General features: G+C 44.8%; 1 protein-coding gene across 1 annotated transcript in view; it reads right to left on the reverse strand.

Moving 5' to 3' along the window:
* The window catches only part of DNAH5 (dynein axonemal heavy chain 5), a 98549-nt gene extending 72935 nt beyond the window's left edge, over positions 1–25614 (reverse strand). Inside the window, exons 1-10 of the mRNA XM_083623652.1 lie at positions 25516–25614; positions 24555–24727; positions 21598–21776; positions 20466–20653; positions 18995–19189; positions 16006–16140; positions 11200–11307; positions 8589–8742; positions 5546–5692; positions 453–694 (exon numbers count right to left, since the gene is read on the reverse strand). Of these exons, the coding sequence (XP_083479778.1) occupies positions 453–694; positions 5546–5692; positions 8589–8742; positions 11200–11307; positions 16006–16140; positions 18995–19189; positions 20466–20653; positions 21598–21776; positions 24555–24727; positions 25516–25608 (1614 nt within the window). The 5' untranslated portion in view covers positions 25609–25614. The remainder of the gene's footprint in view (positions 1–452; positions 695–5545; positions 5693–8588; positions 8743–11199; positions 11308–16005; positions 16141–18994; positions 19190–20465; positions 20654–21597; positions 21777–24554; positions 24728–25515) is intronic.
* Positions 25615–25620: the final 6 nt, after the last annotated feature.

The following is a 25620-nucleotide window of genomic DNA, read 5'->3' on the forward strand; positions in this document are numbered from 1 at the left end:
AGACATTGAGGCCTATCAGATTTGGATAATTGCAGGCATACACAGGCAGGTGAGGACAACATTAAATCAACAGTATGACTGCTAAAAGCTCCCAAAAAGGCAGGTATATTTTGACACTGCTGAATTTATTTATTTTGTAACTTAATTCGTTTAAGTCAGCTGTAAACATGCCCTTGATCTGACATCCATCCCACAGAATGATGGGCTTAGATGTGGGAAAGCTACATTTAAGATCCTGTCCAGCTTTTATAATCAGTGTATAGGGAAGAAGAATTTTTTATCAGGCTGCTGAAGGCAATATTCAGGATGTCAAACTCTCATCCATATTAGCCAGCTAAATGCACGTCCAGGAGACATTGCAGATTATTCCACAGTTCCAGTTTGAACGGCCTGAAGGGAATTAAGGCGCTGATGGTGGAGGTGGCCCAAGGAACACATGTAAACATTTATACCTCAAGAATAGGGCTCCAGTTGAGAACCGAGGAGCTCATGAACACCATGCCATTCCTTGACACAGTGGCAGGAGAAGCGTTGTCAATATTATGAGGCTCGAAGACAATTTTACAGTTTGGCGCCATAGGGATCCGATCTCCATTAGCAAGCGTTAACGTTTTGTTATCGTCAAGCACCGAGTTCAGGTTCTCAATCCAAATTGCGTCAACGGGACCATCAAGAACTATCCAAATGTGTTCCCCTATAATTCAAAGGTTCCAAAAAACAACAACATTCCATGCCATGAGACGATTTTGTTATACAACAAGGATGCTTAATCGCCTGAAATGTTTTGGCATCCTTGCATAAAGTTAACCATGACTAAGAGGGACATATACAATAATGCACCTTTATTATTGGCATACGATCCAGTTAAAATCCACTTAAAGTACAGGACCCAAATAACAGTACACAAAAGATGCAATTTCTCCAATTTAACCAATGCTGTCTGCTGACCTCTTAGGTATGCCAGTGTGATCTAATAGGTGCACTATGTGTGAGGTGTATAGCTGGTTAGAGCCTTGTATGGGGCAGTTAAATTTTCCTGCATTGCAAGGGGTTGGACTAGATGATCCTCAGGGTCCCAACTCTACAATTCAAATAACCTCACAACCATGAAGTTCACTGGGTGACTTTAGATGAGTTGTCACCTTTCTGCCAAAACTAGCACATCCAATTGTTGTGAAGCTGAAGCGCCTCTTGAGGTTATTGCAGGAAAAGTAGGATATAGAAACATGGAAACAAAATGCAGCAGACCTGAGTGCCATTAACACTTGACTTTGACTTCTAACCAGAAATTCCCCCAAGCTCAAAATGGACATTCTGTCTTAAGTGCATTGTTATACCTCTCAGAGAGAACAAGAGTACGTTGCTGAAAAATTATTCAACTTTCTTTTTCATACTGTATGCAAAAGGTAAAAAGGTAAAGGACCCCTGGACGGTTAAGTCCAGTCAAAGGTGACTATGAGGTTGTGGCGCTCATCTCGCTTTCAGGACAAGGGAGACAGCGTTTGTCCACAGAGAGCTTTCCAGGTCATGTGACCAGCATGACTAAACCACTTCTGGTGCAACAGGACACCACGACGGAAACCAGAGTGCACCGAAATGCTGTTTACCTTCCCACCGCAGTGGTACCTATTTATCTACTCACACTGGCATGCTTTTGAAATGCTAGGTTGGTAGAAGCTGAGACAGAGCAACAGGAGCTCACTCCATCGCAGGGATTCGAACTGCCGACCTTCTGATCGGCAAGCCCAAGAGGCTCAGTGGTTTAGACCACAGCACCACGCGCTCCCTGTTTGTAAAGGTCTAATATGGCAGTAGCTCTCTTTGGGAGTTGGTAGCTCATCCAATGAGGGGAGAAAGGGGACCATGACTGTTGACCATACCCTTATATTTCTCATCCCTGTTTCCCCTTCCATGAGCTGTGAGGAGGAAGGTCTGCATGATTTCTTTATTATTATTATTATTATTTATTATTATTATTATTGCGTGGACAGGCGGAGTCCCCAGATCCCGCGCGGTCCCCCCGTCATGTGGAATAACGACTCAAGACAACGTGCTATGGGATTAAATTGGCCACAACTTTATTAAATTTCAAATGTGAGTAGACCTTGGCTCAGGCATTGGGCGTTCTCCCTCCCCAGTCCCCAGCCGGGGACCTAGGGAGCATCAGGGTTATCCAGTGTGTGTGGGGGGGGGATGGGCCGGCTCTGGAGAACATATGTTCAAGCAAAGATAGCCGCCCCCATAACGCCGCCGCCGCAGGGGAGAGCAATGACGACCTTTCGGCGTACGGTCAAAGCCTCCCTTCAGAAAACCCCTGTAACGGGGAACCCTGGTATCACCGCCGCAAAGAGGAAGATGGACAAAAGGATTCCGCCCAAGGCCTGATACCGCCAAAGTTGTGACGTTTTGCTACGGGAAAGGTGAAACCTGCCAATGCAGGGAAATTCCTTTCCGGCCCTTTAACAGCGACCTTAACGTAGCAGCGCCCGCATACCTGTGAAGAAAAGTTAACCTGCAAAATAAGACATTAACTGAGGGTGGGTAGGGTGGGAGAAGCTCTGGAGCCAAGTGAGGATTCCCAGGTAAGATCCTCCCTCTATTGTGTGGGCAGGTAATCCCTCCCCTACCTGGCTTGGTCTCCTTGGCAACGCTTCCCCCAGGTGGGATTGGACAACTGACTGAGGTAGGCGGAGACCTCCAGGTATCCCACCTGAGGGAAGGCAAAGCCAAGCCTATGCTGTTGGAGCCGCTCCAGATCTAGGGGCTGCACGCGTCCACGCAAAGGGCGCCCCCCGTTTTAAGCGGGGAGCGGTCATTATTATTATTATTATTATTATTATTATTATTATTATTATTTCATTTCATAAAATGTATATACCGCTTGATTGTAAAAACTCACAGCAGTTTACATGAAAAGCCCAATCAATTAAAATTTTAGTAAAAACAAATAAAACAGATAGAAAATTAAAATCAGCCACCATTAAAAACACACCACCATTATAAATATCTGTGTAAAGGTAAAGGGACCCCTGACCATTAGGTCCAGTCGTGACCGACTCTGGGGTTGCAGCGCTCATCTCACTTTATTAGCCAAGGGAGCCAGCGTACAGCTTCCAGGTCATGTAGGCAGCATGACTAAGCCGCTTCTGGCGAACCAGAGCAGCGCACGGAAATGCCATTTACCTTCCCGCCGGAGCGGTACCTATTTATCTACTTGCACTTTGACGTGCTTTCGAACTGCTAGGTTGGCAGGAGTAGGGACCGAGCAACGGGAGCTCACCCCGTCACAGGGATTCGAACCACTGACCTTCTGATCAGCGAGTCCTAGGCTCTGTGGCTTAACCCACAGCACCACCCGCATCCCCAGATATCTGTGTAGGGTTGTCTAAATAAAAACCGTTTTAGCAGGCACCAAAAGGAATACAGTGGTATCAATAGGCAGGGAGTTCCAAAGATGCCACCACCCTAGAGCCCTGATTGCACAGGCTTCAGTGCCAGTGGGAAGCTTAGTGGAGTGGGGTGGAGGCAATGAACACAGCTCCCATCTTACCCTTGTGCGGTGGCAACTGTGTGAGCTACAAATATTTGGGGAAAACTAACATCTTCACTTACACATCTTCTGCTGGCGTAGAGGAATTCCCTCCTTAAAAGTCCATGCCAGTTTCAGGAGAGGTGTTTTCTTCAGGACCATAACTCTTCCACCACCCCTGCTCTGATCCCATTAATTGTTAGCCCCCTGCCCCCCCAAAAACCCACAGGTGCTGCCTTCTGCATTTTTAAGAAAATTATATGTTAGATGCAAAGATGCCTTCATTTAACTTCAGGTCTGCTTTGGCCCCCAGAGAGTCTAAAGTTTCTCTTTCCTCAGCCAAATATTCAAGTGTGCAAGCTGTTCCTTTCCAAACTTCCCCCGGCACCTAGATGGATATACAGTTTCAGGTACCTTACACAAAAGGCTTTAGATAGCTTGGAAATCTATCCCCAGCTTGAAGGAAGCAGACATTGTTCAGCCTCAAACTAGCAGGCTATTCAAAGGGGAAAGAGCACTGTATTGCACTCAGGACAATAGTTGTGGCTCATAACATCACAGCAATCAGATAAACTCAGCAACCAACAGCACTGGGGACTTAAAAGGCAAGTAAGAGGTGACTTGATAGAAGTTTATAAAATTATGGAGAAAGTGGATACCAGTAAGTTTTTCCTCCCCTCTCTGATAACACTACAAACTTGGGGACGTCCAATGAAACTGCATTTTGGAAGATTCAGAACATATAAAGTACTTCCACACAGAGCAACGCGGTCAGATGGGCAGGGTACAAATTAACAACAACAACAGCTATGGAATTCTCTCCCACAGGAGGCAGTGATGGTCAGCAATTTGAATGGCTTTAAAAGAGGACTACACAAATAAGTAGAGACGCGGGTGGCGCTGTGGGTTAAACCACAGAGCCTAGGACTTGCCGATCAGAAGGTCAGCGGTTCGAATCCCTGCGACGGGGTGAGCTCCCGTTGCTCAGTCCCTGCTCCTGCCAACCTAGCAGTTTGAAAGCACATCAAAGTGCAAGTAGATAAATAGGTACCGCTCCAGCAGGAAGGTAAACGGTGTTTCCTGGTTCGCCAGAAGCGGCTTAGTCATGCTGACCATATGACCCGGAAGCTGTACGCCGGCTCCCTCGGCCAATGAAGCGAGATGAGCGCCGCAAGCCCAGAGTTGGTCATGACTGGACCTAATGGTCAGGGGTCCCTTTACCTTTACCTTACACAAATAATTAACTTAAAAGAGGACTGGACAAATCATGAGAAGGCCACCAGTGGGTACTAGTCGTGGTAGTTATGCTTCTGAACAGCAACTGCCGGAAGCCACAGGAGCAGAAAGAGCTCTTGAGCTCAGCTCCTGCTCGCTGGTTTCCCACAGGCCCCTTGGCCCCTGTGAGAAAGGGATGCTGGGCTTCGGGAGCCACTGGCCAGATCCAGCAGACTCTTCTTATGTTGTTACGAGTAGCTGATGGTCTTCCTCTAGGGTGGGGTGTGGGGAATCTTTGGCCCTCCACATGTATTGAACTCCAGCTCCCGTCAACTGCAGCCAGAATGGCACAATGGCCAAGATGGAGAGGAACTGTGGTTGAGCAACAACTAGAGTACTGGAGATTACCTGGTCCCTGATTTAAAGTTCAGCACTGAGGTTTTCGTTTTGTTTTTGTTTTGAATAATTATTTTATTAGGAATTTAAACAAAACATATTATCTTGAAACATATCATCCTTAATTCCCCCCCATTTTTCCCTCCCCCTCCCTCCCATAAAACAACCCACCCTCCCCACCCCACCCTGACTTCCCTCAGTTCTAATCTCTGGTTTCTCTATAAATGCTATATTCTCTGCATGTTACAAAATTGTATAGATCCTTAATTTATCTAACTGGTTATTATCAATAAAAAGATTGTGTTTATTCAAAACCTGCCAAGGAGTCCAATTCACTTTCTTGCATCTTTGAATACTTTGTAAAAGGTTCCCGTTCATCTTTAAAAGCACTGAGGTTTTAAGTACCTTTCTTAGCTCTCAAAGTTTTCCTCCAAAGAGTGGAAAAAATCCCATCTGTCCAGTCATTGGTTGCGACATCGAGGCGTCCAAACATCTGTGGTGCAGTGATGGCCTTCGGATTCATTCTCATTTCACGATGAGGCTGCCCACAGTCTGTAGAAGTTTCAAAATGGAAGAGGAAGAGGAAGTGGAAGAAGAAGAAGAAGAAGAAGAAGAAGAAGAAGAAGAAGAAGAAGAAGAAGAAGAAGAAGAAGAAGAAGAAGAAGAAGAAGAAGATTTCAGGTACCAGAGAATAGCATTACACTGGATTGTAACTCCCTTCAGCTCAATCACGTGACCTGGCAAAACTTACACTGGCAAAAAGAATGGTGTAAGTCAAACTTGTTTAAAGGCTTGTTTTCTCTCTTCCAGGTCTGGGCTGGCACAGGTAGCCAGAGCCTCACTCCTGAACAGAGAATCTAGCACACTTTATGTCATTTTAGCTTAAGCCGGCACAAATTATGCTGACTTCCAAAAGTTAGGTTTACACCCTGAATCGGCATGTTAACTTAAAAGCCTGCATTTATATGCTCAGGCTTTTAAGTGTATCACCTACACTGTACTTAATACGGATTTCTGAAATCCAGGAGCACTGCTGCCCGCCAGTAAAATGAACTAAATGAGCTAAATGAACCAGTGGTTTGCCTATGTGCCTAGCAAAGTCTCTTCCCTTTCCTTCTGCTTTCCACCCCAGAGTTTATCTCTTGCAGGCCTCATTGCAGATTCTGAGTACTTCTTTTGGGGAGAGGAGTCTTCCATAGGGAAAAACACCACTTTCCCAGTAATGAGCATGTGCCCATTGTTTTATTGGCCACCCTAGCTATCCACGGAGGTGGCCCTGGAGGAAACTGTACATCAACAGTACGTTGCCATCCTTTCCTCTCCCCAAGATTAACATCCTTTGTTGTTGTTGTTTTTATTATTATTACAAATTTTATTAGTATTTTCCACACAACAACACAAAAAATATAAAAAAATACATAAAACACAAAAACCAACATTCAAAAACAAAAAAATTCCGTATCTGACAAGTTAATAATATAAACACTAAAAAGAAAAACAAACATTGACTTCCACCAATCCCACAGCACCTCCTTTATCTCTCATTGTGTCTTCCTGTTTTCCTGTTTCCCCCATCTGTATCCTAGCATCTAGATATAAATCCCTACTTCTTATCCTTTCACTTCACAAGGTTATTCCAGGCTCAGTCAGATTTCTGTCCTCAAACCTTGATTTTTAAGGTATTCATTTAGGCACTCCCATTCTTTTTTTACTTCACTTTTTGGTTTTTGTCTTGTTATGTCTGTCAATTTGGCTAATTCTAAATATTCTGAAAGCTTACATAACCACTCTCCCCTAGTGGGTAACTGATTCCCTTTTCAATACTTAGCCACCAGGATTCTTGCGGCAGATGTCGTGTATAAGAAAAATTTTGTTTTGTCTTTTGGAATATCATCATTTAAAATTCCTAAAAGGAATGTCTCTAGCCTTTTACTATATGATATTCTTAGTATTTTCTTTATTTCTTTGTGGATCATGCTCCAAAATTTCCCAATGTTTTATTCATTTTTGCCAGCCTTTCACCGGTGCCAGGTACCACCTGTGATGCATTTTCATATAGTTCTCTCTTATTAGATAACATGCTGTACAATTTATAATTTTTGTCCATAGTCTTTCCCATTCATTATATTCAACTGGATTAACATCCTTTGAATTTAACATACCGTCTAACTCATCTCAGAGTTAGCTAAGCCAACCTATCCAAAACCAGACATTTAGGTAGGCGCTAACTTCCAACATTGACTATTTACTGGTAGTTCGCCGATGGGAAAACTATTATATTTGGAATCTGGCATTTTTAAAGAAAAAATACTGGTATCCCACAATACAAAAGTTCCTCAGCTTTCTTCGCATCTTCCATTCATTGCTATCCTTCACAGGCACTCTCTAGTTACCACAAAATCCTTAGTGACAACGATCCGTTTAGATTCTGCTGCTACCATAGTAACTCTCTTCTGACACCGTCTGTCACCACCATGTCATCACAATTGCCCAAAACAAAGAAAACTCAGCATCTTCAGAATCTGTCTCTACACTGTTTAAAATGGGATCGTCCTCAGAAGGTGGTCCTTCTTGAGACTGGGTCCCTGGACAGACCCCTGACTGTCGATTTTGTTTCTAGGTCTAAGTTGCATTTCTCTAAATAGGCATCACTGGTCACAGCCAATTGGGAAAGGGGTGAGGGTGGTTAAGGAATTATATAAGCATCAGCGCAAGAGTGTCCTAGGCACTTGATTGCCACTGCTGAACACCCGCCCTCCCGCCCTTAGTGTAGGTTCTTGGCTTTGCTTTGGACTATGTGTGAGTTGCCTGTCTTGGGACAGTGGCTGGGTAGGATTTTTTATCCATTTGGCAAATTGGCGCTGGGCACTTGGTTTTTTGCTACCCCCCTTAGCAATCGTCACAACTTTCCAGGTTTGGCGGTTAGGCATTGGCTTAATTTTGTGTGTGGAGGGGAGGTGTGGCCATCACCTGCTCCTCAATGATCAAAAGGTATTCCGTTAAAGGAACTTGGGGGTCCCGGATCTCGTCCGAAGTCCCCTTGATGGGCTAGGGTCGTGCCAGAATCACAGGAACCTTGCGGTAAGCTTCTGTCGGTCAAAACCCTGATGTTGCTGCCCCGATGGTTTTACCTACATAGACTCTGTCAACTGGGGCAGTAGTCCGTTATAGTCTTCAGCCAATGCCTATGCCAATACCACTCACGTTTAATTTGCAGTCAATAAAGTTGTGGCCTTAATGTTACCCATCAACCTTAATTCTGTGTCCGTGTGTAGTTATTTCATGGGGGGCTGGCTTGGGGTCTCAAGATGCAATATGTTTTAGTTGAGTAAGACTGGGTCCTTTGAACACTGAGATCCAACATGTACCTCTTCAGGCTAGCCCAATGTTACCACAGTTACATCCTTAAAAAAGGCATTGTTTTACTGATCAAGCGTGTTTTGCATACCTGTCATAGATTTCATCAGTGTGTGGATGCATGTTGTTTTCCCTGCACCACTGGGACCCAGAGCCATCATGCCATGCCTCACCCTTTGCGTCTCAAACAGCTGGATAACTTTCAGTCTCCACGGCGGGTGGTTAATTAAGCCAGCCTCTTCAACCTGTCGTGATCACCAAGAATCATATCGTGATTGATTGCTCCATCTACGCAGCTCATTGGCAGACACTTCCATTGAATTCAATGAGAGGGAAACTCTTCGTGTCAGAGATGCTGAAAAGTTGCACCATCACTAGGGTCTGGTAGAGGATCTGATGGAAGCGTGTCCCTCCCCCTCTGCTGCTCCTATCCTGTCCACGACTCAACCCTTTTTTTAGCCATTCTGCCAGTTTATCTTCACCAGTGGGGTTTATCTACACCAGCAGAGGGTTCCACCGCCATATCCAGGCAGTTCCACTGGCAAATCTGCTGGCCCAGCAGGCAGGGCTTCTGCCAAACCAGGAAACACTCAGTTGGTGAGGACAGGATTGCAGCCTTAATTATAAGTTTCTCTCTTTTTTGTATAATTTTTTACTACATTTTCTGTTTTACAATTTAGAATACTCATTCAAGCCTCCTTAAAATATGAATGACTTCCCTTCCTCTCTTTCCATGGTTCATTTTGCATATCATAAATCCCTGCATATGTTACATAAACTAAACCATTCAATATTACATCCATCAGAACTTATTTACATTGCTGAATTTACCTTAATGCTACCAACGTTTTCAAATGTACACAGTTTTTTCCCATATATTCAATAAACATTTTCCAATCTTCTCTAAGCATGTGTTCTCCTTGTTCTCTTATTCTATATGTTAAGTCTGCAAGCTGCACATATTCTGTCAGCTTAAGTTGCCATTCTTCTTCTTTTGCTCGTTTTCCATTTTTGAGCTAACAGAACATGGGCCGCTGTATTGGCATACATAAATAACCTTTTTTGACACCTGGGAATTTCAGTCTGAATTATTCCCCAGCAAAAAGGACTCTGGATTTTTGAGGGGAAGTACTTTCAAACATTTTTTTTCAATTCATTATGGATTATTTCCCAGTACTCTTTTAGCCTTTTACAAGTCCACCACATGTGAAAGAACATTCCCTCAACCTCTTTGCATCTCCAGCACTTATCTGATTCAGCCTTATACATCTTAGCAAGCCTAAAGGTAAAGGTAAAGGGGCCCCTGACCATTAGGTCCAGTCGTGACCGACTCTGGGGTTGCGGCGCTCATCTCGCTTTACTGGCCGAGGGAGCCAGCGTACAGCTTCCGGGTCATGTGGCCAGCATGACTAAGCCGCTTCTGGCGAACCAAAGCAGCACACAGAAATGCTGTTTACCTTCCCGCCGGAGCGGTACCTATTTATCTACTTGCACTTTGACTTGCTTTACTCGGAGTTAAATAACGTTAATTAGACGTTTCAGACCCTGATACAAAATACGATCTTGCAACACTTGAATCTTTGCAAAGCAAGGGGGGGGGGGAATGTGGTACGCATGAGGTGCAAGTAGGAATTTAAGATGGCATCCTTTTCCATTCGCCTTCTTTTCTCCCATGCAACACCGCTTCCATTCCACCACAGCTTGCCTTGCATTCAGCGATATGCTATTAAGACCCGCTGTCTGCTGCGGCAAAATGGAATAACTGGCCCAATGTAAGCAATCACATAATTACATTGTCATTAAATTCTTCCACTCTGTTCATTTCCGTGCAAAGGAGACACAATGCAAATAGAAGAGGGATGTAATCAATTATGTATTGTTTGTGCACTTAAAGCAACAACAACAAATACTCATATTTGTCGGACACTTGCCCATTTTGGACCTGGGATAAATAAGCGAACATCAGACATTTCTGCTCCCACTGCCATCAGAATTCTCTGACATTCCTAGGGGCAACAGCATGCTACTTTCTCCTTTTCTAGCATGATATTATGTATGAGTGTGAGAGATGAGTGTGAGTGTGTGTGTGTGATCAGGGAAGAGGAAGAAAGAGACTGTGTCTGTGTGTGCATGTCCTCAAACATAGCCCATTTTGAATATTCATTTATAATCCAAAGTGAAGGGACACGGGTGGCACTGTGGGTTAAACCACAGAGCCTAGGACTTGCCGATCAGAAGGTCGGTGGTTCGAATCCCCGCGATGGGGTGAGCTCCTGTTGCTCGGTCCCTGCTCCTGCCAACCTAGCAGTTCAAAAGCATGTCAAAGTGCAAGTAGATAAATAGGTACCGCTCCGGTGGGAAGGTAAATGGCATTTCCGTGTGCTGCTCTGGTTCGCCAGAAGTGGCGTAGTCATGCTGGCCACATGACCCGGAAGCTGTACGCCGGCTCCCTCGGCCAATAAAGTGAGATGAGCGCCGCAACCCCAGAGTCGGTCACGACTGGACCTACTGATCAAGTCTCCCTTTACCTTTACCTTAATCCAAAGTGAAGATAAACTTCCTGGGATTTTTATTCATGCTTTCAACAAAGCACCCACTCAATTTAATTTTTTTGTGTTGGGGATTCAAGTTTTTCCCCTCCCAAGGGATTCGTTCATTGTGTCCAGCCGAAGAAGCAGTATATAAACATTTGTAATCATTACCTGTTTGCTAATAGCAGCTTCGAGCTCCGGATAGCCTGCCTTGTCAAGTTGAATACTTGGGAAAAGGTCTTCAATCAGACTCAGAAATAAGGGCTCGTCTTCATCGATCTGCCAAAGCAACACAGAAATGTCAATAGAAAAGGTATTGCTTTCTGTAACGCAATGCTTAGCTTCATTAAGATCCTTAACAATAATGTGTTGCCAAATCCACTATTTTGTACCGCACAGGAGAGCGTCAACTCACCAATATGCCTAACATTTCCACAGCATTGCTGGCAAAGATAAGACACAGTTTCCAGTCTAAGCAGCCTGGAGAGGGGGGAAAGGGGAGGACATTGATAAGCAAGAGGAAGGACAGTGCAAGAAAAAATAAAGCAGGTGAGGGAAATATCTGAAAATGACGGCATCCAGAGGCATTAAATGAAGAGATCTGGAAGCTTGTGATACAGCAACCCTATTACTGAAAGGTCTGCTGCATCAGCCCTCATGTAGCTCAGCTGTCACCTGGAAGCAGACACTCCAACAGGTTGTCTCATTTCATCATTATCTCCCGCTTGGACTACTGCAATGCGCTCTATGTGGGGCTACCTTTGAAGGTGACCCGGAAACTGCAATTAATCCAGAATGCGGCAGCTAGACTGGTGACTGGGAGTGGCCGCCGGGACCACAAAACACCAGTCCTGAGAGATCTGCATTGGCTCCCAGTACATTTCCCAGCACAATTCAAAGTGTTGGTGCTGACCTTTAAAGCCCTAAACGGCCTCGGTCCTGTATACTTGAAGGAGCGTCTCCACCCCCATCATTCAGCTCGGACACTGAAATCCAGCGCCGAAGGCCTTCTCGCGGTTCCCTCGAAGTGAGGTTACAGGGAACCAGACAGAGGGCCTTCTCAGCAGTGGCGCCCACCCTGTGGAACACCCTCCCTTCAGATGTGAAGGAAATAAGCAGCTATCCTATCTTTAAAAGACATCTGAAGGCAGCCCTGTTCAGGGAAGTTTTTAATATTTAATGCTGTACTGTTTTTAACATTTGATTAGGAGCCGCCCAGAGTGGCTGGGGAAACTCAGCCAAATGGGCGGGGTATAAATAATAAATTATTATTATTATTATTATTATTATTATTATTATTATTATTAGCCCTGCCGCAAGACCAGTTCCATTCGGTGCCTCCTGCTTTTGCCCAGTTTCCATTCCAGCTGGTCATTATAAGAACTGCTGTTTAACTTTCAGAATTCCCCCCTGTAGGGATGGCTCTCAGGTTGAGAGCACACCCTCCCCTGCAGTATAAGACAAGCCACAGCTTGTCTAGCCCCATGCCCACTCCTTGACCTTTCGTCTCCTCAGCAGTGTTCCATGCCCTGACCTTTACCTCCTTTGCAAAGGTATTTTCCCCTGCAATGGAAACATGACGTGGTGGAGCAAGTTGCGTAGATAACTAGGCAACACCCAGGGGGCTCGGGATTGGATAAGTGTAATGGGCAAAGCATGCTTTTCAATTCTGGTGCTGGAGGAGACTCTTGAGAGTCCCATGGACAGCAAGAAGATCAAACCTATCCATTCTGAAGGAAATCAGCCCTGAGTGCTCACTGGAAGGACAGATCCTGAAGCTGAGACTCCAATACTTTGGCCACTCATGAGAAGAGAAGACTCCCTGGAAAAGACCCTGATGTTGGGAAAGATGGAGGGCACAAGGAGAAGGAGACGACAGAGGACGAGATGGTTGGACAGTGTTCTCCAAGCTACCAGCATGAGTTTGACCAAACTGCGGGAGGAGGTGGAAGACAGAAGTGCCCGGCGTGCTCTGGTCCATGGGGTCACGAAGAGTCGGACATGACTAAACGACTAAACAACAACAAAGGGCAAAGCCCTGAATGTATCTTGCTGGTTTTGCATATCTTGCTAATAAAAAGAGGCTCTGCATAGCTCAAAGCTAGCTTGCTCCTGCACAGCTCACTTCCATCATCAACTCCCGTGTCGTTTGCATTATTTCTACACACCCCTCTTCCCTCCTTGTTCCTTTTTCCTTTTGTGCTGTCTTTAGAATTGTAAGCCTAAGGATTGGAACTCTGTGTGTGACAGAGGGGGGGGAGGGAGGGAGGGAGAGCAGGGTACAAATGCTATAAATACATATTTTATATCTGTAACACTTAGATCCAGCACTTTGCACTCTTTCTCGAAACATATTCTATCGGCTGTCACTCATCTCATTGACAACACCAACACGGACACAAGGATGGGTGTATTGTGAGTGAAAAACTGAGTTTCAGGAGCTGCCATTTGGTGGCAGCGAAGGAGGAAGGGAAAGGTAAAGAAGTCTAGAAAAGATAGAAAAATGCTTCTTTATCGATAGAACAATGGGTTTAATACTCACAGCTGCTTAAGCAAATCAGAGGATAAGTAGCCAGCTGTTACGTAAGTTATTTTGGAAGCACAAATTAAGACAAAGGAATTGCCTAAGAAAAGCTTGCTGCATTGATTATTCCAACCTATTTCTCCATTCAGCTTTCCAACAGACCAAAAGACTGAATTTGCACAATGTATTCATTCACTCACTTGCTATGCCGCCTGCAGAATTGCTACTACCAAGGCAACTAGCACAAATAAGCATATTAACAATAAAACATAAAATATGCCTTGAAAACAATGTTATCAAAAGCCGCAAGGCCAAGGGAGGTGGGGAGGGAACCCTGAATAAAATCGCAGAAATGGAATAAAGCCTCAAAACTCAAGCCATCATTTTGAAAGGCTTGCAGAAGTCAGAAGACCTTCTTCACTTGGCACCAGGAGGACACTGAGCAGGCACCAGACCAACTTCCCTGGAAATAGCATTTCATAACGGAGAAAGCCCTTCCTTGGATTCTGGGAAGAGAAGCACTTCAAAGTCCTTTCCAGCGACTCATGAGAGGGTACATTGTGTCAAACAGGCAAACAACTTGAGCTTTCTTTCCTCTGTAATCCCCAGTGCTAAAGGACTTCTCTATGTTCCCATCACAGCCCAAGGTACAACAGTATTTCCTAGCATTTTTAGGGAGCTCTCCTCTCCTTCCAGTTCCATGACCTTGAATGAGTCCACAAAGATCCCCTTGTTCCTTAACTGCCATCACAAGCATCTGGGGGTCGTTTTCTGAGGCTTTCGGCTTCTGTTTCTCTAAGGAAGGTGAGAGGTGACCATGCCCACAGCCCTGGTCCATGTTTCCAAGGACAATCTCCTCCTCCTCCTCCTTTGGGTGGCCCTGTTGTTCTCCAGCCTCGATTCTCCTTCCCTTCCTGTCTTCTGTCCCTTCCGACTTCTCTTCTCCATATCTGTTGACTCCAGCCTTCCCATTGCCTTTCTCTTATCCTGTCTTTTTTACTGCCTGACTCTGCTCCCTCCAGCTCTCCTCTTGGCTCTGGCCCTCCTCTCCTCCTTCTTCCCACTCTCTCATTTCTTTCTTCTTCTTTTTTAAAATAATTTTTATTGGATTTTCCACTTAAATCATATTCACATTTTGTTACATAATTCTATAGCTTAATATATTACTCTGTAAGATCATCAACCTCCTTCCCTCCCTCTTTCTGACTTCCACATACCCTTCCATATTCTTCGCATTTCTATAATCACTTATTTACCCCTTATCAAATTATAATGTTTCACCTCATTATCGGTAAATCAGTTCCTTATATTTACATTACAAAACATTTCAATTCAAGCCTACAAACGTTTTCAAATGTTTACAATTCTCTTTCATATAAAAAAATCATTTCTAGCTGGCTTTAAATACAGTGGTACCTTGGTTTATGAACTTAATCCGTTCCGGAAGTCGTTCTTAAACCAAAGCGTTCTTAAACCAAGATGTACTTTCCCGTAGCAGCAGGGGACTCAATTTACGAACGGAACACACTCAACATGTTCTGCTTCCAAGGCAAGGTTCACAAACCAAAACACCTACTTCCGGGTTTGCAGTGTTCTTAATCCAAGCTGTTCATAAACTAGGTAAAGGTAAAGGGACCCCTGACCATTAGGTCCAGTCGTGGCCGACTCTGGGGTTGCGGTGCTCATCTCGCTTTATTGGCTGAGGGAGCCGGCATACGGCTTCTGGGTCATGTGGCCAGCATGACTAAGCCGCTTCTGGGGAACCAGAGCAGCGCACAGAAATGCCGTTTACCTTCCCACCAGAGCAGTACCTATTTATCTACTTGCACTTTGACATGCTTTTGAACTGCTAGGTTGGCAGGAGCAGGGACCAAGCAACGGGAGCTCACCCCGTCGCGGGGATTCAAACTGCTGATCTTCTGATTGGCAAGTCCTAGGCTCTGTGGTTTAACCCACAGCGCCACCCGCGTCCCGTTCATAAACTAAGCTGTTCTTAAACCAAGCTACCACTGTACCTCTGGATGTCTGGCTTCCCATACTACCATAGCCTCTCTCCACCAGGTTGGTCCATATCCAGGAAGCCCTAAAATTCCTGGTGCTCATTCCCAGAATCACTTGCCAGTTTCCAGTCCAAGGTGGCTCCAGAAATGTCAGGGAGGTAGGGCATACCAAACACCAGCAACAGCTGATACCCAGTCTTGCTCCACTAGTGGTACTGCAATGTATCTGATAGCACACTTGCAAAGCTAAGCAGGGTCCAGTATGGTTTCAAATTGGATGGGGGCCGTGTGTTGAGATTCTTGCATGGTAGGAGTTTGGCTAGATGGCACACGGGATCCCTTCCAACTCTACAATTCTATAATTTTAAGAAATTAATCTTTGAGGATTGGGTCACCTGATGAAAGACCTCCAAAACATTTTTTAGCGCACAGGTACATCTATGGCAAACTTACCAGCTTAGAAAGATTCATGTCTCTCAACACACGCATGACGATAGTGGATTCCGTGTCATCAGGGTTTGACCTTTTGGCAGCTCCCAAGGTCCGCAACACTGACAATATATTCCTCAGTCCAAAGTCATAATGTACCTGAGAACAGGTCAAAAGTTTTTAGAAAGGCAAGCAAAACTGGCACACCTTTGCACCAACGACAGATCGTTCTATAATCTGTGACAGAAATTTGCAAAGAGTAAATGACAGCTTTGTTCTAAGGTTTGCTTCTGAGCATGCAATCCTCGTTTCAGAAATCTCCACCAAAAAGGAAGATGAAGGAGATGATTTAACGCCACACCATAACTGCTGTCATGACACTTCAGTCTATCATGAAGTGCAATTGACTCCCACTGAGGATGAAGACCCTCTATTTCCTTTTTAAACATTGAGCAACTGGCTTCATTTGTCCTTTGTTGCATCGTCATGACATAGCCCAATAGCCAAATCTGAATGACTGCATGACTGCATAATGCCATGCATGACATCTTCACATTCACCACAAATTGGGTAATGTCAAACAGAGGAAGAAAAATTGGCTGTAAAAAATGGCGCCAATGGCAGCAGAAGATCAGGGCAGGGAAGAGGAAAGAAATACCTAATATTAGGAAGTTTTTCCAAGGAGATTTTTGTATCCCTCAAGAACACTTCTTGCCCTAATTTTACCATTTATTACACATGTATCCAAGGAGAATAAGCCTTCTATATTCACAAACAAGCATTAAGCTGACAGACAGTGGCTGGCTTAGGGTTGCCCAGTGAGAATGAATTCAAAAGCAAGTAATATTTTTTTTTAAGTAAGTAAAGCATTTCAGTTGGGTGGGGGTTATTTTTCTTCCGGATGAATGAAATGTTCCAGTGCTATAGCAAGAAAAACAATTAAAACAACAAAATAAACTTTCCCAGAAGAAAATGATTTCTTTTTTGAGTTTTCATATTTTATTATTGTGCTTCCCCCCCCCCCCAGAGGCATGCAGCAGCACTGTGGATTTTTTTACCCACTTTTTATTAAAATAACATTCCTGCGGAAGATGGGAAACATATTCAACTCTTTTGTGCAACAAAATTTTTTTTAAGAATAAAAATCTACCAGAAAAGAGGGTCTTGCTCTCCCTTCTTTTTAACACTAGTACAGTGGTGCCTCGCAAGACGAAATTAATTCGTTCCACGAATTTTTTCATCTAGCGAATTTTTCGTCTTGCGAAGCACGAAATCCCATAGGAATGCATTGAAAATCAATTAATGCGTTCCTATGGTCAAAAAAAGTCCAAACAAAGCCAAATTTGGTACAACAAGAGTTTATTAAGTGCTCTTTAAAGTCACACATACTGTAAAGAGCATTTCAAAATTCAAACCCAGAAATTTTTTTAAAAAACAGCAGAGTGGCCCAATGGTCACAGAAAATCATAAAAATGCAGGAAAAAAACCACAAGCTTCTTGCAAACCCCTCCCCAACTGTTCCCCCAGCCACCCAGCACACAGAAATTCAAATCCAGATTTTTTTTAAAAAAAACAGCAGAGTGCCCCAATGGTCACAAAAAATCATAAAAATGCAGAAAAAAAACACACAAGCTTCCAGATTCTTGCAAACCCCTCCCCAACACCAAGTCCTTGAATTCCAAACACCCCAACCCAAAATCCAAAACCCCCCAAAAAAGTTTTAAAAGCTTAACTTACTAAATGGCTGCAAAAGAAGTTTTGGGAAAGCTTCAAAAATCACCAAAGTCTTTAAAAACCTCAAAAAAGGCTACTATGTACACTGCGTTCTATGAGTTGCTCCTCGAAGTCAAGTCGCAACTGTATTAACGGTGTTAAGAAAAAGGAAACAAACTTGCAAGACGTTTTCGTCTTGCGAAGCAAGCCCATAGGGAAATTCGTCTTGCGAAGCAGCTCAAAAAACGGAAAACCCTTTCGTCTAGCGAGTTTTCCGTCTTGCGAGGCATTCGTCTTGCGGGGCACCACTGTACACTGTTGCACACACACATACACACACATACGCAAATTTTAAGCCTCAAAGGATCACATCTCTCAACATCACTATCTATTTAAAATCCCTTCCTGCCGCAGCTTCGGTTCATTTCAGTTAGAGTAAAAAAAAAATCATTGATGTGCTATTCCTTGAACATCAAGATAACCCAAAAGGAAACATCTCATGGATGTTCTATAGCACTACCAACATTAAACAGCAGATTATCTCCAATAGTGTGTCCTTATGCAGTACTGGTTGTAATTTGATTACTATCTATCTGTTCAGTGATTCATATCCAGAGGCAGCTTCTATTTCTTGGTGTCTGCTCTTCCATCCTTAATATCCTCAAGTAATCCTATCCTTTTCAATTTGATCAAAGCCGACAATGTAAGATTTTTGGGTTTTTTTGCAAAGTATTACTTTTTTAAAAGGTAAAGGGACCCCTGACCATTAGGTCCAGTTGTGACCGACTCTGGGGTTGCGGCGCTCATCTCGCTTTCTTGGCCGAGGGAGCCAGCGTACAGCTTCCGGGTCATGTGGCCAGCATGACTAAGCCGTTTCTGGCGAACCAGAGCAGCGCACAGAAACGCCGTTTACCTTCCCACCGGAGTGGCACCTATTTATCTACTTGCACTTTGATGTGCTTTCAAACTGCTAGGTTGGCAGGAGCAGGGACTGAGCAACGGGAGCGCACCCCGTCACGGGGATTCGAACCGCCGACCTTCTGATCAGCAAGTCCTAGGCTCTGTGGTTTAACCCACAGCGCCACCCGCATCCCTATTATTATTTTTTACCCTAATGTTAAAGAAGAAGAAGAAGAAGAAGAAGAAGAAGAAGAAGAAGAAGAAGAAGAAGAAGAAGAAGAAGAATCAGCCAGCCAGCCAACAGTGTCATCTACATTGCGGTCACAACATACAGAAAGGCTACTGGTTCTTCATCTGTATTGGTAGAATGAAGCTTTCCATAGCGCATAACAACTCCTACCTGCTTAGATAATTGTTCCTCGCAGAGTTTGTACAGGGTAAAGAACTTCCTCGCAAGCACAATGTTATCAATGAAGCCACAGCTAGCTAGCTTGACACGGATGATGATCTGCCGATCCGGAACCATCATTGCCACCGAACGGAAGTTGATCTTCAGGTTTTCAGGCAGCTCTTGACGGCCCGCATACCCTGGGTTCTGGTTTATCAGATCATTAGTTATCAATCAGACTACTACTATGACGGCTATTCACATCATCCTCAACCTGAGAGCAAGCCCCATTGGCTGCACCATGGACTCAGTCTGTTTTAAGTGTGTTTAAGGTGCATTATACAAATGTGATTATACAAAGGAGACTCTTGAGAGTCCCATGGACTGCAAGAAGATCAAACCTATGCATTCTTAAGGAAATCAGCCCTGAGTGCTCACTGGAAGGACAGATCCTGAAGCTGAGACTCCAATACTTTGGCCACCTCATGAGAAGAGTAGACTCCCTGGAAAAGACCCTGATGTTGGGAAAGATGGAGGGCACAAGAAGGGAACGACAGAGGACGAAATGGTTGTGTAGTGTTTTCGAAGCTACCAGCATGAGTTTGACCAAACTGCAGGAGGCAGTGGAAGACAGGAGTGCCTGGTGTGCTCTGGTCCATGGGGTCATGAAGAGTGGGACACAACTAAACAACTAAACAACAACAACATACAAATGTGACACTAGATGGCGATGGTGAGCTTTTGGCAAATTCAATATATTTTTCAAAACGTTTTTTTAAAGCATTTTCAGCGTTTTCTATATGTGTCTAGATTCCACCTAGGAAGTTCCTTAGATGATCCCAGACATGTCTTATGTAATATCAGGTATGAGGCAGGTGGAGGTGTTTTTGGAAAATGGCCTCCCTGGCCAAGCCTAATTCAAAAAATGTGGGCCAAAGATTCCCTACTGCTGGTTCACCAAAGCACTTCCTTGACACATTTGTATCACTTGCACTGAAAAACTGAGTGAATGAGCAGTACAGTACAACTAAGGAAATACACAATACAGTTGTACCTTGGATCCCGAACGCCTTGGTATTCAAACGTTTTGGTCCCCAAATGCGGCAAACCCGGAAGTGAGAGGTCCGGTTTGCAAACATTCTTTGGAACCCAAATGTCTGACAGCGCTTCCACGGCTTCCGATTGGCTGCGCTTTGGTTTCAGAATGTTCTGGAAGTCGAACAGACATCTGGAACAGATTCCATTAGACTTCCAAGGTACAACGGTATTTTCCTCTCACCAGCAGGTCAATGAGCCCTCATTCTTCCATGGTATATAGGCAATGGCTTCTTGGTCAGGGATGTAACTTCTGAGCAAAGTTCAACTCTGACACATATTTCATGAGCTAACCACAGAGACTGCAAATTCTGCAGTTTCTCTGAACTGACAACTATCGCTTATCAAAATCTTCAAAAAAATGTGCCTACCAAAAAAATGTGCCTACCATTGTCAGAAAGAGTCCGAATTCGGGATTCATTTCCACACTGTCGCCATCTGTAAAAATGAAGCTCTTCTTGCGCTCCTTCTTGCATGTCAGAACAATTGCAATTTGCTGTGCGGCAACGGACAACACCGGTAAGTCAATGCGGTTAAACTCGTCAAAGCAACCCCAGGATCCAGACTGAGCAAGACCTGAAATCAAAGCAAAGCCTTATGCTAAAGCAGCCAGTGTTGTGGTCATTTTACAAGATTTAGAGATAAAGGACACTTTGAATGCTTTCAAGAGGGGAAAAACACATTAACTCGAAGCGAGTTCTAATGAATGCACACTCAAGAATGGAACACAACTTCATATAATATAACAATATTATATATAGTAGTAATAATAAAAATAATAATAATAGTAATTTATTATTTATACCCCGCCCATTTGGCTGGGTTTCCCCAGCCACTCTGGGCAGCTCTCAACAGAATATTAATAATAAAAAGCAATAAAATATCAAACATTAAAAACTTTCCTAAACAGAGCTGCTTTCAGATGTCTTCTAAACATCAGGTAGTTGTTTATTTCCTTGACAACTGATGGGAGGGCATTCCACAGGGCAGGCGCCACTACCAAGAAGGCCCTCTGCCTGGTTCACTATAACCACATTTCTTAAAGTGAGGGAACCACCAAAAGGCCCTCAGAGCTGGACCTCAGTGTCCGGGCTGAATGACAGGGGTGGAGATGCTCCTTCAGGTATACTGGGCCGAGGCCATTTAGGGCTTTAAAGGTCAGCACCAACACTTTGAATTGTGCTCGGAAACGTCGTGGGAGCAGTCCTCGGCAGCCAGTATTTTATAGCCTTGTACAAGTAGGATTCTACTCATGCAAATTATCTATAACCCTACATACAAATGATTTGGTAAGAGAAGTTTTGTGAGCTGAAGAAACATCATGCAACAGGAACTGAGAAGCCATGGTGTTAGAAATTTTAAGTGCGTGGTAAATCGTACCTTTGAAAATGTCTGTTCTTTCACATCACACATTTCCACACCCAAGAGCAAATATAACATGCACGTGGTATGTACTAACTTGAATGTGAACACTGCGTTTTATCAAAGGTCATGGTATCTATAGCAGAAATCATCCTGACCTTTAAAGATTCTTCCCAGTCCTCGAAAATCCATCTGGTCAGAGCAATTGAAGACCACAACGTATTTTCCAAGGCATCTCCCCATGTCTTTCGTCGTTTCTGTTTTGCCAGTTCCTGCAGGACCTGCTGGCGCTCCCCCCATGCTCATGCCTAAGGCTTGCGCCAACGTGATGTAACACCTGAAAGAAAAGGAGCGCAATTTGTGCTTATTGTGCCCAGTTGGAAGTCTTAAAAGCAGGGCTGGTGCTGGATTGCAAGGGGCTCTCAGCACACACACACACACACCAACACAAACCACTGTTGTTTCATAGATCTATGGACTGGGACATTGCATTTTGGCTGAATTAAAATGATGGGTGGCCACTGCAGATGCAAACTGAGCTTGGCTCCCATTTAAAAGTGGCACCACTGCCTGCCCAACACTAAGATAGCCATCTGCAGGCCCAAAGGGAAGAAATGGGGCCAGCCCAAGGCATGTCACCACCTGAAAGGCAAGGAGGCAGCATCACCCTAAATGCGTCCGGCTTGCTGGGTTGCACATGGTCTCTTTGGAGACCCTGCCCAGCGCCGGAAAGAGTGCCCGGTCTCCGGCGGAATGGAGTCACTGGGAATACGAAGGCTGAGGCCCCCGCTCTCCCATTTCCCTGCCCACCTACCCAAGTTCCTTCTCGCTGCCTTACTCCATGCTGGCACCCTCTGTTCCCCGGGCAAAACAAAACAAACTCCTCCTCTTCCTTTGTCTTTCTTTCTCACCCACATCTAAAGTACTGATTCAGCCCAGATCCACTCACTGCGTCCTGGAGAGAGAGTGCCTCTGGTTGCAAAATAAGTTCGGGAATCGAGGGCTTTTTTTGCCCCCTCCTGGGGATCTGTTGTCTCTCTTTGCTATGGCTCTGTCCCTATATGAAGCTCAACCCTGCCAAGCTGAGCAGAAAGGATTCCGGAGCATAGCTGTCAACCGTCCCTTATTTGGCGGGAAAGTCCCTTATCCCAGTGCTGTGTCCCGCTGCCGTCCCTTATTGATGATGTCCCTTAAATTTCCCGGGTTTCAAAGGAAGCAGCTCCCCTCCCTCCCTCCCTGCCGGCCAGGGAGGAGGGAGGCTCTAACTGCGTTGCTTGGCTGTGCTGCTCACCCAATAAGGAGTCTAAGAACGACTGCGGGGTGGAGCTTGCATGCCTTGTGCCGATCACATCGGCTGCATTGCCTGAGGACTCGCCTTTGCTCAGCACTTCCCAGCGGAGAGGTGACGGTGGTTTTCCTTGCTGCATCCCCTTTGCCACCGCTGGAGGCTACGTTTGGCTGCTGGCTGGGCCTTCTGCCTTTGGCTTGGAGGGGCTCAGAAGCTGAACATACCTGCGCTTGGAAAATCCCTTATTTTGGCTGCTGATCTCTTATTTTTGAGGCTGCTGGTCCCTTATTTTCAAATCTGTAAGTTGACAACTCCTCCCCTCTCCTCGGTCCCAAGGCAGGAGTTGGGGACCATCTGTTCATCCAACAGCCAAGAAGTGTGATTTGTGGCAGCCCCAAAGACTTCTCCCCCAACAATCTACTGCCTTCTCAACCGACCAGCGCAACCCTTGTCCAGTTAGCTGCATGGGTACCCGGAGCGGCAACCATGCCATGCACCTGGGGGTGTGGGGTGAGCTCACCCAATAAGGGGCGAGCTGTGCGGGGGGCGCATCCACCATACATGGGGGTGGTGGGGCAAGCTCCCCGTGGTGTGCCTTTTTGTCACCCCCTCACAGAAGACACCCGGGGCGGACCGCCCACACCGTCCCCCCTTCCTACACCCCTGCCTGCCAGTGAAGAAGTGAGTCAGGGAAGACTGACATCAGGAACAAGTGGTGATGGGGAACAAAGATCGACATTGAGATCTGCTACCCCTGTGGACCTTACCACCTGAGGCAGCTGCCTCACCTCATAGGTAGGCTGGCCCTAACAGGGACAGAATAGTCAGGTCAGGCTGCTGAAAGGCCCACCTGAGCCACTGGGGTCCTCTAGCAATGTTTGATTTGACTGGCTGTGGTTGCCAGGCCTCAGTTACATGCAACTCAGTTACACGCAAAGAAAAGCTAGAATACTGAGGAATTACAAGGTATAATACCTAAGAAATCCAAAAGCTAACAAGCAGGCAGGGAGGGGAGTTAGACTGTGCCTTCTCTTACTGGGTTTATTTTTAACAACTATTCTACTGCAAATAGCAGTGACTACAGAAAACACTAGCTTCACATAAGACGTGTTATTAATACTATTGATGTTCTACTAACCTGCTGATGTCTGGATTTTTACTTTATATTTTACTATTAGCTATCTTGGGTGAGAAGACCAAAGGCACATTCAATAAATTTAAATATAAAATAAATGTGTCAGCAACAAGCATTTCATTTTTTAATTACTGTAGTCAAGCACTAAGAAAACACATAGTGATTAGCAAACACACCCAAATCTCTTCCGGTTTTAATCCAGAATAGCCAGACTAATTCCCACGATACCCACTGGGCTTCAGAAACACGACCCAGAGTCTGTAGTGGTTTGGGTCATTAGTCCCTGTTGTATTGTGCATTGTGGTAAACTCTAGATGGTCTGAGTTTTGATCTGAAATGGATCCTGCAACTGGACACTTGGAATCTGGAATCCAAACCCCTCTCCTTCCTAGAAATATGCTAAAGACAACAACTATATATTGGCATTCCAGAGTGAAACAATGCCTCTTTATCTTTCATTGAAGGTGAATATGAATGTACCGGTACTTCTTTTTTTAATATATAAAAATGTCATGAATTATAAGGAAAAATCTCTTCTCTGTCTTGATTTCAAAACCTTGCACAAACCCTCGCAGTTAATGCTCCACTAAAGTAAGACGGAATGAGACTCCGAAATAATATGCTGGAGAATGACATTGGCATACAGAGCATCTAATCCTTCAAGCAGGAGGAAGGACAGAAGTATCTCTCACCTGTCTGTGAGAGGGGTGATGACAAGCCTGTCTGTGCAGCCCAGAAATTCATTCTGATACGTGAAGGCCACATCCGTGATGTTAATCATCATCTTGTCCGCATCTTCATTGAAATAAAATCTGCATTGCTTCAGCCACTCAAAGTCTGTGGGGTTCTTGATATGCATACGGCACTAGGAACAAGAGACCATGTTGCCATAGGCTTTATAAACAGAGTTTCTGAGAAGGAATCTGGCAGAACTAGCAACTGACTCGAGTGTGTGTAAGGGAGAGGGAAACCAGTTGAATGCCAACTGTGGAAAAAGCCTTGGAATGATAATGTCTCACTGAGAGCAAGGTTGCATGGGCAGTGGCATCAGAGCACAACAAGAGGCAGATCTGATAATAAGGTAAAGGTAAAGGTACCGCTGACCGTTAGGTCCAGTTGCGGACGACTCTGGGGTTGCGTGCTCATCTCGCTCTATGGGCCGAGGGAGCCGGCGTTTGTCCACAGACAGCTTCTGGGTCATGTGGCCAGCATGACTAAGCCGCTTCTGGCGAACCAGAGCAGTGCACGAAAACGCCGCTTACCTTCCCACTGGAGTGGTACCTATTTATCTACTTGCACTTTGACATGCTTTTGAACTGCTAGGTTGGCAGGAGCAGGGACCGAGCAACGGGAGCTCACCCCGTCGCGGGGATTCAAACCGCTGACCTTCTGATCAGCAAGCCCTAGGCTCTGTGGTTTAAACCACAGCGCCACCTGCGTCTCTGATAATACAAGACCGCAAAGCCTTACATATGAACCATAAGCTAAAGCAGTGATGAAAACACGTTCACAACTGGTCTGCTAGGACAGCACCAAAAACGTATTTTTGCCCTAGTGGATTATATTTACTGAATGGATTTAATGTACATTCCCTATTGAGCATACTTCTACTTTCCCCCCCAGTTACTTTCAATGCATAAAAAGTAATTTTACCAGGTCGTCAAATATATCCCGTTGATGCACATGAATTGTGATCAGTGTCTCATATTTGATGCGTTCTATGGGGCTCAGGTCCTTTGTCGTCATATCTATCAGAGT

The sequence above is a fragment of the Podarcis filfolensis genome (genome assembly GCF_964270895.1).
Source record: "Podarcis filfolensis genome assembly, chromosome: 7".
NCBI classification, from domain to species: Eukaryota; Metazoa; Chordata; class Lepidosauria; order Squamata; family Lacertidae; genus Podarcis; species Podarcis filfolensis.